The 17626-nt window shown below is 44.8% G+C and overlaps 1 protein-coding gene across 1 annotated transcript in view; it reads left to right on the top strand.

Moving 5' to 3' along the window:
- GALNTL6 (polypeptide N-acetylgalactosaminyltransferase like 6) overlaps positions 1-17626 on the top strand; it is a 1149397-nt gene that overhangs the window by 1116562 nt on the left and 15209 nt on the right. The window contains exons 10-11 of the mRNA XM_060155818.1: positions 7896-8012; positions 16995-17144. Coding sequence (XP_060011801.1) covers positions 7896-8012; positions 16995-17144 — 267 coding nt within the window. The remainder of the gene's footprint in view (positions 1-7895; positions 8013-16994; positions 17145-17626) is intronic.

Below are 17626 nucleotides of genomic sequence, written 5' to 3'. Positions count from 1 at the left end.
TTCCTTCTCAAAAACTCCTAATAATTCTCTCCGCCAACAGCACAAGGTCTACATTGCTTATCTTGGTATTTGCGACCCTCCCAAAATGGCACCAATCTACCCCCCCAGCCTCATTTTTCTATGCATCCCAATAGTGCAATAAAGCTAACATTTATGGAGCAATTAGTATGAACCAGACACTAATGCAAGCACCTTTTACGTATAATCTCATTTAATCATCACATCAAATTTCTCATGTATCATTATTATTATCTTCATTTTACAGAAGAGTAAACTGAGGCAAAAAGAAGCTAAATAAGTTGCTTAAAGGCCCACAGCTAGTAAATGGTGACATCAAACTCTAAACCCAGGCAGTTTAATTCCAGAATCTATACTCCTACATACATTATATTTCTTTCTAAAAATAAATACATGTAAGAATAAATTTAACCAATGGGGCAAAGGACATATACAAACATTACTGAAAGGAATTTTAAAAGATCTAAATAAATGTTCATGGATTCGAAGACAATATTGTTAATACTACCCAAAAATACTACGGCAACACTACTCAAAGAAATCTACAGGCAATCCCTATCAAAACTCCAAGGGCTTTTTTTGCAGCAATAGAAAAACTCATTCTGAAGTTCATATGGAATCTGAAGAATCCTAAATAGTCAAAACAACCTTGAAGAAGAAGAACAAAGTTGGAGGACTCACACTTCCTGATTTCAAAATGCAACACAAAGTTACAGTAATCAAAAATGTGTGGTACTCCGATGATCCAGCAATCCCACTTCTGGGCATATATTCAAAGGAAATGAACCAACCAAAAACCAAGAAGCAAGTAAATGTGAACTGTTTGTCATACCGGCATTTCCTGATTGGATAATTTATGCTTTAGTCTTCCTCTCCCAGGAAGGCAAAGGTTGGTAAACTTAGACACGCCCAGCAATTAATCTAATATTTTATCCCATTTGAAATGACCCAGATAGTCAATGAATTCTCTTTATTGAACTTAGTTTCAAGTTAGCAAAATCTGGAGGGACTATTTTAGACAGACATTCCCAAAACATAATTATTCCTATAGAGTTTACCTAAAAGCTCTTATCTCATTTACATTTAAGTTTCATCATATCAAGTTATTTTCCTTGCTGACAAATTTGCAACAGATATAATAAGGTCTTATTTGACCTCCAGTAAACCTAGGTACAACAGAAGTATTACACTTAACATTGATGACTCTAAAAACATGTCTATATCAATCAAACCAACAAGCTTCAGTAGCTTCAATAACAGATATCAATTCAGTACTGAATATTTCCCAGATCACATGAACCTGAAATTCATTCTACGTCTGAGAATTCATATAAGCTTGTAATTTCTTTTAAGCAAATAAACAGAGCTCATCCACAAACCAATCCTGGCAACGCCATCTAGAAGCAGAGACACCTCATATTTATAAGGTACACATAGACGTGCATATATCTCTACAGACACAGAGATCTCACAGTTTTCCTGCTACAGCTTAAATGGCCTCTCTTTTCTGTCTTCACTCTCAGGGAATAAAGTTCCTGAGAGCCCAGGTAGGTCATTTATATCTCAAAAGGCACAGGGAGAGAAATACCAATTCCACCTAGAAAGCCAAATTCCTCTAACAGCATAAGCAAAAACCCGTTCTACAATGTCAAAAGCTTTCCATTTGGGGCATTTTCACGGCTTTTTTTTTTTAGTTTCTAAATAGCCGATTCCGTTTAAACAAATAACAGGAATAGAGAGTAATCCGTATCATTCACACACATGCACACGCCTCACTTGCAGAGGAACAGGAATCAGCATTCAAGTTAACGTTCGCCTCGGCTCTTAGCTCAGCCTCCATGGCCTTTCTTAATATAAACGACAATGGCCAGCCCACAGCTGTGGCCAATATCTCTGCAACAGCCGTAGGGGTGTGTAGGAGTTCTCTGGACTCTCTCGGCGGCCCCCATTCATCAAGGTCAGCCACTGCAAGACCCCGATACTAGTGGACGGCCACCCTGGGGTTACCCCCGAAACTTTCAGGCCCCACGTGTTAGGGGTCGGCCCCAAAACTTTCCATTCCCCGTCCTAACTTCCCGACATCTCGGTGCTCACGGGCGTTTCCTCCGTCTCCTGGCTACTCCACCAAATGTTGGGCTGCACCCCGCAGGCCTCCAAGGCCTGTACTTGCCCAGCTTTAAGACGGAAGGAAGAGCCCGGAGTCAGCGACAGAGGCATCAGTGGTTAATGCATAGGGGAGCTTACATGTCTGAGGCAGGGTCCTGGGGCCACTCCCACTGTGAACGGTGGACGGCGGGCAGAACATGGAGGCAGTCTTGGCTCCCAGGGGCAGGGGGAAACCCAGTTATAGGGTGATCGATGTCAGGTGAGCTCGTCGGTTACCAGGGAAACCAGCAGGGGAGCACACCCCTTCCCTCCCATTGGATGAGGTATCATGGTGGAGACGTTCTGATCTCAAGGTTAGAACAATCACCAGCTGGAGCCGGGCAAGTGCGTAGGGAGGTCAGTCATGTGAGTCAGGTGGTAGCGATTCAAAAAGAAGTAACTGTTAAATGCTAGTGGGTCCCCTGTAACACGTGCTGGGCCTGGTTGTGAGTAGAATGCAGCACACATTCGAGGCAGGAATAAGACGAACAAAGTCTGAGGACCTAATGTAAAACACGCTGACCGTAGTTGATAACACCGAATTGTACAATTGAAACTAGCTAAGCAAGGAGAGCTTGAAAGTTCTTACCAAAAAAAAGATCAATATGTGAGGTGATGGCTGTGTTAATTAACTAAATGAGGAGAATCCCTTCACAAAGTAAACGTATATTCACTCACCACAATGCATACTTTAAATATCTAATTTTAGGACTTCCCTGGTGGCACAGTGGTTAAGAATCCACCTGCCAATGCAGGGGACACGGGGTCCAGCCCTGGTCTGGAAAGATCCCACATGCTGCAGAGCAACTAAGCCCGTGCTCCACAACTATTGAAGCACGCGCGCCTAGAGCCCATGCTCCGCAACAAAAGAAGCCACCGCAATGAGAAGCCCACGCGCTGCAAGAAGAGTAGCCCCCGCTCGCCTCGCCGCAACTAGGGAAAGCCCGCGCACAGCAGCAACGAAGACCCAATGCAGCCAAATATAAATTTTAAAAACGAATAAAATAAATTAATATCTAATTTTATATGTCAATTATACCGCAATAAAAGCTGAATTTAAAAAAATAAAAAGGTTTATGGGCTCTCAGAAGAGAAATCCTTTCCCCACTTTACTAGTCAAATCCAATCAAAGCTACAAGACCCTGAAAGAAAACTGGCCCCATCAGGCTTATCGGCAGCTGAGGCGTCTGCGAAGCCCTCTCGGTGCTACAGCATGCCGTGGGCACCAAAAGGGTCACCGTTTTCCAAGAATGAAAAAATAATGCTCACCCACAGAGCTCTGGGATTTGAAGAAATGTTGTCCATAGGAAGGAGAGTCACTAAGCAACAGTTTTGGGAGCCCATCAGTCCAGTCTCTGCAGCCGTCTTCACGGTCTTGAGGACCCTGACCCCACCAGGGGTCTTCATCTCCCCCAGACATGCCCCGCCCAGTGAGGACACCATGCCAGAGGGGGTTCAAGAATCATTGGTCCTGAGGCATCAGGACTTTCTGGACCACAAGGGACTAGGCATGCTTTCAAAGAAGAGGACAGATTTCTGGAGGGTTGAATTCGAATTTATTCGTATGAATTTTTTAAACTGAGATATAATTGACCCGTAACATATTACTTTCAGGTGTCCACATAATGATTTGATATTTGTACATATTACAAAATGATTGCCACGATAAGTCTAGTTAATATCTGTCACCACAGAGTGACTAATTTTCTTGTGATGAAAGCATTTAAGACCTACTGTCTTAGCAGCTTTCAGATATACAACACAGTATGGTTAACTATTCTGACCGTGCTGTACATCACATCCCCAGGACTTATTTATTTTATAACTGGAAGTCTGTACCTTTTTTTAGCATATTTTGGGGGGCCCCCTCACCATGCAGCATGTGGGATCCCGACCAGGGATCGAACTGGCGCCCCCTGCATTGGAAGCTTGGAGTCTTAACCACTGGACCGCCAGGGAAGTCCCCTGGAAGTCTGTACCTATTGACCCCCTTCACCATCTCACCCACAAATCCTTTTTTATTTTTCACTGTATACCAGTATCTAGCATAGTGGCTGGGACATACCAGGTACTTAATGTTTGTTGAATGAGTCACGAACGTACCCCTTCTTACTTAAAACACCCCAAGTCTATGGGGAGCGAGAGAATAGCAAACCATCCTCTACAGTTCATTGAGCTGAGGCGAGTGTCTCTTCGACAACCAACTGAATTACCTGTCAGCCACCTCGACATTTATTTCACACACCCCTTCTCCTGTGCCTCTTTTATAAAACCTCTCATGTTGGGGAGGAAAAGCCAAGGTTCCAGCTGAGCCTGACGTCTCTTGCAGACCTAAGAAATCCTTCACTCTCTGCCAGACCTTTTCCTAATCCTCGTCCAACAGATTATCTCTGTACTCCTGTCATACAGCTTGAGTCCCTTTTGCCCCATTTTTCTCCTGCTTCCCACCCGTTCCTAGTCAAGCACCACCTCACTTTCTAATCCTGCCCTGTGTCTCTCAGATTCCTTGGTGCAATTTTAGTGCTGCCAAGTCCCGGTGCTGGACGTCACAGGAACAGAAGAGGAAAATTCCCTGCTCTGCATTGACGTATTGTGTCCCTGTCCTAGATCTGGGCGTGTGTTTGCCTGTGAACGGCTTTTCCTTCAGCCGTAAATACAGAGCCCCTGGTGGGAAAAGTCCAGATCATTTGTGTTTTTTCTTGTCTACTTTTTTTTAGAAAGAAAACTTTATTCAAATGGATAAGCAAGGATTAGGGTCCGTTCTGTTGGGATTTTACTCATCTGTTTATTATGACAGAGCTGTGCTTATGCACCCAAGATGGGATGTGCATTCTAAATGAAGAGGTGGGAATGAAAACAACAGCAGGCGAGGCTGGCCTGATGAGCCTTGAGTCCAGGTGCCCGCCTTGTCCTCTAGGGAACTCTCCGCATCTCCTCTCTGGCATAATGATGGGCTGAAATCTACACAGATGTGGACAATGATGGCTTGGAAACTTGAAATTTGGTTTCTGCAGCCATTTATCCCATTGTCTACACAGGTGCCATTTGCGTGAGAATTTAGAACATTCAAGGACAGGAATTATGTATATAATTTATCAGTAATTTTACACTTGTTTGAGGGTGCATATTCAAAAACTTTCCGTTGACATGTGCACACTATATTTAAAATGGATAACCAACAAGGACCTACTGTATAGCACAGGGAACTCTGCTTAATATTACATAACAACCTAAATGAAAGAAGAATTTGAAAAAGAATAGATACATGTATATGTACAACTGAATCACTTTGCTGTACACCTGAAACTAACACAACATTGTTAATCAACTATACTGCAATATAAAATAAAAAGTTTAAAAAAAAGTCTCATTAAAAAAAAAAAGGAACATTCAAGAGTTCAGAAAACGGTTTTCTCTACCCCTGCTAGAGCCCTTTCACTCTCATAGCATTTAGAAACAGAAGGAGGGTCTCTGATGTCTTTGGTGCAGATCCTCGGGCAGGTCTGGCAGGTACGCTGCCCGGCATCCCTGGCTGTTCCAGGTCCTTTCCTTCCCCGAGTCCTTCTCTTCCAAGAGCAGAGCCCGTGTAGCTCGTCCCTCTGCAGCCACGTGGCCATAAACCGATAGCAGCTGCTTTTCCCTCCCCGTGGATCAGAGCTCCTGGACTCAGGAGAGGGAACAAGAATGCCATGAAGGTGCCTTTAGCATCCACTGACACTGGTTCTCTAAGAAGAGTGAGTCTGTGAATTCAGTGGCCAAGAGTAAAGAGAGAGCTCTGTCCAGAGTTCTCTCCAACAGCCCTCGGGTGGAGCTGCGTTAGAAACCAACACCCTGGCCCCAGATAAGTTCAGACGGGCGCTGACGGATGCTGGCCTCTGGAGAGAGATGCAAGCTCAGACTTCTGCCCCTCAGGGTGCTTCTCTTTCACCAAAAAATTGGATCACACACCTGGGAGCTGAGGCCACAAAAGGACTATTTTAAGCGTGGCTCCCCAAATTCCACAGAAAAATTCCTCCCTGGTGCTTGACTGAGGACGTGGAGAAAAGGTGAAGGAAGTGGGAGTGACTGGGGTGCTCGCCGACACGCCCTAGTTCATCCCGTGTCCTTCAAGATCGCCCATGAGGCTAAGAGGAAAGAGTCAATTCATTTGCAAGGGGGGAGGGGGAGCTTGGGGGGTGGCAAACATTTTTCCTCTTTCAACTTCAAATGTGGAGTCTACGGTGCCCAGGAAAGCGAATAGAAAAGTGCTTGTGTGTGTGTCCACTTACAGTTTGTCCACTTGTTTTTGCAAGAGTGTCCATAGCTCTCCTTGGATTTTCGGAGAGGTCCGTAGGCAAAAGTGGGTTCAGAACTGTTGCCCTGTGTCCTCCATTATTTCACATCCCCTGTCATCGGGGACAGACACCCCGAGAATAGTGGTCCAGTAGCAGAAGACAAACCCCAGCTGTTGCCAAATTCCGTGGATAAGGAAACTGGTATCCACCACATTGATTCCCTCCTAAATGACACTATACCAGCCTCTGCTCCTAAAGGAAGTGGAAATGAAACAGCTCTCTCCACCACACCCCATCCAGGCATCATTTATTCCATTCGTGATACCCAGTACATCACATGACAACCTCCTCTCTGCCTCATCGCCCCATCCCAGGAGGATCAGGCCCCAGGCAGGCATCCTTCCATCCTGGAGAAACTCCTTATCTACTCATTCTGGGCAAAAGAACCGTGACTAAAACGATCACTTGAGTACACCCTGTTCTTGTTTCCATTCTTAGTGGTACCTAAAGGGATTATTATAATCCAGGACTCTACAAAGGCACGGAAAGAATTGTGACCCTTGAGCTTATCTAAGCAGACACACCTCAGTAACAAACTATAGACATTGCCCAGCTCTGCAGCAGGATGTGGTTCTGATGCCAACAGGAAGATTGGTGGAAGCTTCATGCGGGAAGATGCGACGTGGGGATGTGTCTGCAACCAGACTCTTTCCACTGGTGTTTCTGCTGTTGATATTTTTCACCCTTTTCCCACCCCCAACTGTTCAGTTCTTTACATCTATGTTAACAAAATACTTGCTAAAAATTATGAGTGTTTTTTTCTCATTCTGCAACTTTTCAAAGTCCAGACATGATGTAGAGAACCTTCATCCAGTAAAGGATTCCACCAACGGTACTATCCTTCCTGTTTTGCTAATACTCTAGGATGGCATTAATTTATCATCCAGGAGAAATGCTAAACCAGGATGACAGGTGCAGACAAAGACCATCCCAGGCCGCTGGGGGTGTCAGGTGACCACATTCTTACACAGTGATCTCTTCCTCACAGCTTTTATCTGCACCACCTGCCTCATAGCGGAGCTCTCCCAGCTAAGGTAGTGAAGGGAGAAGATGCTTTGAAGCAGGAAGATAACCAGTTCCAAGTTCAAGAACTACCTGAAAAAGAAAAATCTCCCATCATACAAAAGTCATGGACTCCACGTTCGTGCTCCTGGGTCGTAGCTTCACATACTGCCTGGCTGAGGTTTTGCTGTTCAATCTTCCCATGTTCCTTTACACGTAGACTGGGCAATGTTATAGTTAATCCTCTGATTTCTCTCCATAAATTGCATATAAATTTAAGGCATCATTCAATCATCATGGAATCAAAAAAAAAAAAAACCAAATCTCCACCAGTATTGTCAGGAACCAGGGGTACAATGAAAAACAGCCCATCATCATCCTGTCTTCTTTCCGCAGCTTCGAAACGTGGCAGCAAATCTCTGCGTGGACAGCAAGCATGGAGCCACAGGGACCGAGCTGAGGCTGGACGTCTGTGTCAAGGACGGTTCTGAGAGGACGTGGTCTCATGAACAGGTGCGTTATGGGGGGAGGGGCTGAGGCAGGCGGGGGGCGGCAGTGTGGGAACAAACCTCTAGGTGGGACCTGGGTGAGGCCCTGAAAGGTCACCACCCAGCTCTGCAGTCAAGGGAATCACTTCACTTCTTTGCTTCCATTTCTTCTCAGAACAGTCGTGATTGTTAATTGAGATCGTGTATAAAAATATGCTTTAAAGAATAGAAAGGGGGACTTCCCTGGTGACGCAGTGGTTAAGCACGCTCCCAATGCAGGGGGCCCGGGTTCGATCCCTGGTCAGGGAACTAGATCCCGTATGCCGCGAAGCAACTCAGAGTTCGCACGCCACAACTAAGGAGCACACGTGCCACAACAAAGGAGCCCACCTGCCGCAACTGAGACCCAGTGCAACCAGATAAATAGATTAAATAAATACTAAAAAAAAATAAAAGGGTGGCAAAAGATAGACCATGCTTTTAAAAAGCTAATAATAACAGAAAGGGTGGTAGAGATGTTGATTGTGACCCTAGTCTTCTATTGCCTTTCCCAGAATGGTAATTTTCAAACCATGCAAAGCTTGTAGAGTGCTACGTAACTCTCCCAAGCAAATTTCATGGTTTTACTGAAAGACTCTCGGTTATTCTGTAAGTTTTTGTGACTTTCTCTAATCTTATTTTCCCCCTCTGGCTGTTTACTGAAAAGAATACTTTACATACACCTCTGGTCGTAGCAGCAGTTTGTAATCTTACACACAAAGGATCGCTTGGAGGCAATAACTCCCCAGCAGGGACTCCAGGGGAGGCTTGAAGACTATTTATTGCTTTTGCTTGAAAAACATTTCAGAGCAATTCACTTTATTAAGTGAGGTATGATTCCTGACCCTCTTTGAAACACCCTTGAAAGGGGCTTTCCTCACACTGTGTCACCGGTAAAAGAGGAGAGACGGTGGGTAGAATTATGTCTGCCCGTTTTTATTATTTGAATATTAAATTATAAAATATTTCAAATAGGAAACTATAAAAGAATTACGGCACACTCTGGTGTACTCATCACACGGATTGAACGAGTATCTACAGCTACTGCCATATTTTTTAGAAGAAAAAAATGTACAGATACAGTGAAAACCCCTCCGCCCCCCCACCCTCTACAAAAGGATACATCACAAGTTCAAGATCTTATGTCGGGCTTATGCCTTGTCTCCCAGAATTGTCCACAATGCTTCTCTCATGAAAATCAAGAGTAGGCAAGCAGTCTCCAGTAAGGCATTAGTTCTCTCCTCCAGTGGTTCCTCAAGTGTCCATCATTTTTTTTTTTTTTTTTTTTTTTTTTTTGCGGTACGCGGGCCTCTCACTGCTGTGGCCTCTCCCGTTGCGGAGCACAGGCTCCGGATGCGCAGGCTTAGCGGCCATGGCTCACGGGCCCAGCCGCTCCGCGGCATGTGGGATCTTCCCAGGCCGGGGCACGAACCCGTGTCCCCTGCATCGGCAGGCGGACTCTCAACCACTGCGCCACCAGGGAAGCTCTCAAGTGTCCATCTTGACCATCAAGTCAGTGAAGCTCCCCGTCCCCCAGCCTGGGTTCTCCACGAGTGGTTTGGGTGTGCAGACCCGGCCTGTCGGCCCCTCTCCACCCGCTCTCCACCGAGCATCCCCATCCCTCCGGCCTGCAGTACAGCGCAGAGCCGCTGATTGAGGAAAACAGCAGCAGAAGACCAAGCCCACGGCACAGCCCAGAGTCCACCCAAACAACCCCTAACCCAACACCACCCCTCCCCGGCCGGGAACCGGCCCCCTGTCCTCTTCTCCCGCAGCCTCGTGGTCTTCTAGAAGGATCATGGGGCTTCGGTCAGGCTAACCTAGATCCCGGCCAGTTTAACCTGTGCGTCCTTGTGAAATCGTTATATCTTTCAAGACCATAGTCCCTCCCCCTTTAAAGAGGGACAATAACACCCACCTCACGGACAGGGTTATTGTGAGAATCAATATCGTCCGTGATGTCCCAGCATCTTGCACTGGTAGGAGGTGCAGAGCAAATATACTTTGTCTTCTTCCTTCTCACAACCTTCCCCGCGGATCGCTTTATACCAACCCCAAACTAGAAATCTCCCGCCGTCCAAGGCAGCCGCCAAACATCAAATACTACGTCTCACTCACTCAAATACACCCTGCACGTGTGGACACGTATCAGATGGGTTTTAAAGAAGGCCCTGCAGCTCAAGGGTCACTGCGGGGTGTGGAATATCCGTGGAAGCTGACGGCCTACTCCATCCTCTGTCCCTTTCTATAAGCACCACGGGGATGTGACCAGGGCGGTGGACGGTGCCAGCCTGTTTCCCCCAAGAAGCAATTCAGACTGCAGCCTGGGAACAAAAGAGAAGGCTTCAAGGCCAGTCAGTAAGGCTGGCTTCTAGGGAGGGAAAGGATATTTTTTTAAAAAAAGAAAAAGGAGAATGCTATAAGGAAAATCCGTATCTGTTGGGTTAAAGTTCACTCTGCCATCTCTATTCAGCCCAACCAAGAGACACACCTATCCGGCTGGCTGATACGAAGGATGCATACCTGAATGCCAGGATCAGGTTGAACATCTCCATCCCCTGCAATGTGCTAGAATGAAATATGCTCTGGGCTGCAGATTTTGTTTGACGGCTGCACGTAAATATAAAGAAAACCAGCTACACTGCATACATTTAAAAATTCTTGGTTCAGTTCCTCCCCGACCCCGCCCCACCCCAAGCTAAACTGCAAAAAGCTATGACGTGTAATTCCAGAAACAGTCACCAGAGGGCAGCACTAGACAAGCAGACAACTATCTAAGAGGAACGAAAGATCGGTTACTACGGCTCGTGGAAGAGATTTCCAGCCTCTAGACACTTCTGAAAACGGGGCAATGCAACAAGGTTGAAAGGAGGTTAAGTCAATCATATCTGAAATACGTATCACCGTATACTGATGTGGAGGTTCAATCATCACAAGCTGCTTCGTCTTCCGGTAGTTAACTGTTCGCTTTTTTTGATATATTACTCAATGACTTCTAAAAATTAGGACTCATTCTTCTACATTTAGATTAAAATTCCCAGAGGAGAAAAGAATATCAGGACAGGAAAGTGATAGGCACTCTTTTTGATTCAAAAGCATTCAAAGAACACGAAAGGGGCACTTATTAGAGCTGGAATGATGTTTTTTTTAATGGCAAAAATAAAACACAAATGAATAAACAAAATAGTTCTGTGGGGAGTTAAAGAGAGTCTCTGGAAGCTCCTGGAAAGAAAACGGTTTTTGTCACAGAAGAGGGGGATGATTGAGGCTTCCCTGCAGGAAGGGAGCGTGCAGTTCATTTTCCAGCCCTCTGTCGAGGCATCACCGCAGCTCTGAGAGCTGGCTCTCAGTTTTCTATGGGGACCAAGAAAGAAAAGAAGAAAAAGGCCTTCATAGGACTGTGAGGTCTGGAAAGAACACTCCCCATGTGTCGTTAGGAGTCTGATGGAAAGGCGGGGCGTGGGGAGTCTTCGGTGCCAGGGGGCAGCCCTGACCTGTGCTGGGAGGAAGCCTGCAGGGCAGTCTCCGTCCTGCTGAGGACGCTGCCCTGCCCAGAGCTGGACAGAGATGTGCAGAGATGGAGGCGGATCAGTGCACCTGGTACAGGACAGCTGATGGATACGCAGTGTCAGCCTCAGGACCGAGGATGCCAAACCACAAGGAGAAACATGCGGTAGCTGAGACCTCTACCAACCACACGCCAATGCGATAAAATCTAACTAATTACAGAGAGAAAAATAGTTTCCATCTTCTCAGGTCAGGTAGCAACATTGAGATAATAAATTTACGTGCAGCAGCGAGGCTCGTGAGCTTGTTCGTATAACACGATACAGACTCAGGCAACGTTACACACACCAAGAAGTACGACTTACGTATCAGTCCGAATCCGTTTTAAAGTGTCACTTCAAAGAGGAAAGTGGAGAAATGAACATCAATTTACTCCAAGGCTGAGGAATTTGAGGCTGAAAAAAAATCAGGAGGTATTGAATAAAATCTGAATACTTCTTGTCAGCGAGGAGCGGCCCGAGGGTTTGCAAACCATCAAATACGTGCATGATGTCTGTCAGTTTCTGCTTTGACACGATTGCACGGGGGCACGTGGGCCTAAGGAATGAGACGCTCGGTGCCTGATTGGTTCCTCACTACCATTAGGATAAGCTATGTGGCAGGAGACAGCATTTCAAAGACACGAGAGAGAAAAATCTTAGCTAATGGCAGGTGCAGAAGAATAAAGCCGTTTATATAATCCGAAGACGCATCTCCCGGGACGCAGGAAAGTAAGCACCAGGTGATAATAAAAATACTAATTCCTCCAACACTGACGCCTACAAGCTGATGCTCAGTCTGCACAGCTGAGGATGATTACTGCACCTTAATAACAAGCCTGGAAACAAGAACTAAAAGTCACCCGAGGGTGCCCTGAGATGTAATTGTGAGAGCAGATGAATAAATCAGCTGAGAGACGAATGTGCCCGTTTGCTTTCACGCAGGTATTCTTTTGGACTTGACTGATCTATTTAATAAAAAGTAAAGAAAGGAAACAGAAAGAAAGTCAAAAGTAAGAGAAGTCTGTCTACAGAGGCGTACACAAGCCTGGACTCCTGAAGTGTGCCGGTGGCCAGTCCTTGCAGTTCTGCAGTCCAATTGTCCCCAGCTGGGTGATGATGACAGAGCCTTTCAGCTCTGGCTTCTACATGTATAAAAACCAAAAAGAGGAAAAGAGACAAAGCAGAAAATCGATAAACCCTCAAGGCCACCGGTTCCTGCGTGGGTTGCACAGCTTATAGTACCAAGGGGTTGTGATATTTAAATAACATAAAGATTTAAGCAATGACAGGTGTACAGGCCAGGAAATTTTTATTCTAATAATAGGTAACTGAGCCTAGAATCGTTGAAATTGAAAGCTCAAAAAAATTAATTATCGTTGTAATTAGACACAAACAACACGAATTCATTAGAGAACATGAAAAGACTAATTTTTAGTTCCTCTTGACAGTTATCTCAATGCCATTTCTGTTAATATAATGAGAGTGAGTTTTTACTTATTCAATAGAAATTTCATTGGACATTAATTAAATGTCATGAATTGTTCTGGGTGCTGGAAACACAAAGATGAAGAAGATGTGGTTCCTGCCATTACGGGTCTCACGGTCTAGTGGGGGATACAGAAACATAATCGGATAATCATGAGAAATAAGGTGGGGGATGGGAAGGAGGGGTTCAAAGAGAAGGCTTCTTAGTGAGTGGACACCTGAACTTAACCTTCAAGGACTGCTGAGCAGTAACTAGGTTGGCCAGTGAATGTGGGCCTTCCAACCAGAGGGGCTCCTGTGAACAAAGTCACCGAAGGGGAAACACATACCACCTGATTAGTGCAAGGAACTACAGTTTTTTAAAACTGAGGTATAATTCACATACAGTTTTATATTAGTTTCAGTAATACAACATATTGACTCGATATTTGTATCTATTGTGAAATGATCGCCCCAGTAAATCTAGTTAACATTCGTCACCAAACATACAGAATTTTTTTCCTGTGATGAGAACTTTTAAGATCTATTCTCTTAGCAACTTATAAATCTTTTATTGTTGATAGAACATAAACTAAAGGGAAAGTGATGCAGCTGGAAAACATGGCAAAGTCCAGATCGTGGAAAGTTCTTTATGTGTTAAAGAGTCTGAACTTCATTCTCTAAGGGTTATGTGAAAATACGGTAAGATTTCAGGTTAAGAGGTAACATGGTCATATGGGTATTTTAAACTCTAATTCGAAAAGATACATGCATCCCAATGTTCACTGCAGAAGTATTTACAATAGCCAAGACATGGAAGCAACCTAAGTGTCCATCGACAGAGGAATGGATAAACAAGATGTGGTAAATATATACAATGGAACACTACTCAGCCATAAAAAAAGAATGAAATAATGCCTTTTGCAGCAACATGGATGGACCTGGAGATTATCATACTAAGTGAAGTAAGCCAGAGAAAGACAAATATCATATGATATCACTTATATGTGGAATCTAAAAAAAAATGATACAAATGAACTTAGGTACAAACAGAGATAGACCCACAGACATAGAAAATAAACTTATGGTACCAAAGGGGAAAGGCAGGGGAGGGATAAATTAGGAGTTTGGAATTAACATATACACACTACTATATATAAAATAGCTAACCAACAGGGAACTATACTCAATATTTTATAATAACCTATAAGGGAAAAGAATCTGAAAAAGAATAGATATATATGTATAAATGAATCACCATGCTTTGTACCTGAAACTAACACAAAGTTGTAAATCAGCTATACTTCAATTTAACAGAAAACGATATGAAGGAACCAGAAGAGGAAGGTGGGAAAGAAAGCAATTAGAAGGTCATTTCAAGAGTCCAGACAAGAAACATTGAGAGCAAAGGTGGTGGAGACAGAGGGGAAGGGACCACTTCCTGTAATACTTAGAAGACAAAAGTGGTGAGACTTGGTGATGGAGTAGATGAAGATGATGAGGGAGACCAAGGACATAAAGACAAAGGACGCCCAGGTTGAGAAGCTAAAGACGTGACCAACTAAAACAAAACACAGGAGCAGAAACAGGTTTAGAAGGGAAGGAAGTCAATGGAACTCAGGATGTGGTGACTTTGAGATGTCCACAGGACACGTAGGAGGGAAATCCTACACAGGGTTGGACATAACACAGATGATGAGTTATCCACGTGCCAGTGAGAGTTAAACTGAGCATGTGTGAGACCAACCAGGGAAGGTGCAAGGACGGGATCTGAGGAACCCTGAGCTGGACCTACATTGAAGGGTTGGATAGAAACGGGATATGGGCAGGACAGAGTTCTAGGATAACACAGGAGCACAGTATCTCAAAAACCAAGGGAGCGGTAGGTCCCGATTTGAAGGGAGTGATCAAAACCAGAAATAGCTGAACGGACACTTTTCCTTGAGAAATGACTCCCCTGCATAGGGTTTGAATGAATCTAAAAATGCCTCAGGGGCTTCCCTGGTGGCGCAGTGGTTGAGAGTCCGCCTGCCGATGTAGGGGACACGGGTTCGTGCCCCGGTCCGGGAAGATCCCACATGCCGCGGAGCGGCTGGGCCCGTGAGCCATGGCCACTGAGCCTGCGCTTCCGGAGCCTGTGCTTCGCAGCGGGAGAGGCCACAACAGTGAGAGGCCCGCGTACCGCAAAAAAATAATAATAAAAAAAAAATAAAAAAGATAAAAATGCCTCAGTCCACAATCATATTAAAACAACAACAATGAATCTAGGGAAAGAGACCACACAATTCCTCTTCATGAATCTATTTCAAATGCCTAACCTAAAACACCTTCCTCTATTTAAAACATCCTATTTTGTCATGTCTCCCAGGGAAACAGAATGCAATCTCTTGCCACAACTCAGACAGTAGGCTTCATGTGTTTGATTTAGATGAGTTCTTTCCGATTTTCTTCAGACCACTTAACCCAGCTTTTTCAAGTTTTCTGCAGTTTCCCCACCATTTAACTGTTTTTGTTAGCCATCCGTGGAATTTTGCCAGATTCTCTGCATTTTCTTACCCAGGTAGGACCCCAAAATTGTGGTAATCTGCAGCTTGACAGAGCCGAGTGTATTGTCTGCTTATAGCTCAGCACTGTGCTTGTTTTTACATCCACAGAGTCTCCTGACATTGAGATGTTAGAACTGGAAGAAATCCTAGGGCTGATCTAGTCCATTTTCCCACTTACTTAAGGATTTCTCGTACTGAACCTCTCAAATGGTTATCCAGCTCAAACTCCAAAAAATACCCTTTCCTTACAGAAGTGTAGTTTTTTCAATTTAATACATTGTAAAATCAATTTAGTGCATCCATAAGTCACATTTTTAAAATAATAGAATGGGGACTTCCCTGGTGGCGCAGTGGTTAAGAAATGCCTGCCAAAGCAGGGGAGGTGGGTTCGATCCCTGGTCCAGGAAGATCCCACATGCTGCGGAGTAACTAAGCCCGTGTGCCACAACTACTGAGCCTGCGTTCTAGAGCCCGTGAGCCACAACTCCTGAGCCCACGTGCCACAACTACTGAAGCCCGCGCACCTACAGCCCGTGCTCCACAACAAGAGAAGCCACTGCAATGAGAAGCCTGCACGCCACAGTGAAGGGTAGCCCCCCCGCTCGCTGCAACTAGAGAAAGCCGGCACACAGCAACAAAGATCCAACGCAGTCAAAAGTAAACATATTAACTAAATTAAAAATAAATTTAATAGAATGGATGGATGGAATAGAATAGACTAAGACAGGAAAAGTTTGGATGGAATATCAGAGTCTATTAAATGCACTGAGGAAAAATATTTCATGAAATTTCCATTTTCAGTTGGGGGAAAGGGGATCTACGTGTATTTGCAAACTGTATCTCTTACTGGGAGTCACAGTCCAGAACTTTCTACACTGCCCGGCAGGATTACTCTTACCAACTCCAGGAAACGAATTTGCCTATTCTTTACTTCATCAAGCTTAGCTTTCACTTAAATCAAAATGTTCAAGTTGCTGGCATCCATCCAGTTCAACCCTACTCCTGGTCTTTTCTCAGTTAATCTGCTCAATTTAGGCTAACTGTGTAACATTTAACCCACTGATTTTTTTTATCTAAATGAAGAAGGTAAAGAACATCATTAAAAATTTCTCCCCTCTTTCTGTCCCTCTGTCTCCCTCTGTCTGTCTGTCTGTCTCTCTCCCTCTGTCTATCTAACCGGAAACACTTCATTTGCTTTTTTGGCCAGGCTGGGCCAAAAGTGCTTCTGGTGTTGCTACAGGGCAATAGCATTCATGCCTTTTTCAGTGCCCCTCTTATGCTGAGACATAGTTCTTTTCTTGTAAATCACGAAGCAGGAGTTCTTCGCAGCTAAAAGACATACCTCCCCCTGCTTCCTAATCTCTCCAAATTCAACTCACCGTAGCTTTTCTGCTATTGTTGCTTTGCTAGCTCTTCACCTTTGGCTGGAGAGAAGATATTCGGCCTGGTGAGCCCCTGCACACCCGAAAATTCTGCTTCGACGCCATCTCCCATAGCAGCCCAGTCACTCTGTATGACTGTCACGGCATGAAAGGGAACCAGCTCTGGGGACATCGAAAGGTAAGGGCCAGCTCGCTGCGGGCAGCGAGCTCTCCAACTGCCCTGCTTAAGGTTTTCTGACGCAAAGGTTTTTGGTTTTAACGCATTGTTTTGATTTAAACTGTTACCTGGCCATTTGATTCATGCATTTGGAGACCACAGCAAAGATGAGGGGAAAGACAAGAGTGTGTAGAAAGGGGCATTGTTTTGGCTTTGCTGGCCACGTGCACACCCAGCACAGTCAGTTTCGACTTCACATGGCTTTGAGCCAGGACACTAGCGCTACACGGGAAGGGCCTGGTCTCAACCCAGATGGCTCCCAAACGCAGAAGCCATATGCCCTGCAAACAAATGTGCACATGTAGAGTTTTTCACGACACCAATTCACACACACTCAGATTAACACATCTCTTTACTTATTATGCATCTCAGGCTCATTCGCTTGGGAGCTCTTTGGGTTAAGACAATTACATGTACACAAATACTAATATATTCATGTAGAT

The sequence above is a fragment of the Lagenorhynchus albirostris genome, chromosome 7 (assembly GCF_949774975.1).
Source record: "Lagenorhynchus albirostris chromosome 7, mLagAlb1.1, whole genome shotgun sequence".
Classification (NCBI taxonomy): Eukaryota; Metazoa; Chordata; class Mammalia; order Artiodactyla; family Delphinidae; genus Lagenorhynchus; species Lagenorhynchus albirostris.
Note: the sequence above shows the minus strand (reverse complement) of the source record. Positions and strands in the feature narration are given on the sequence as shown.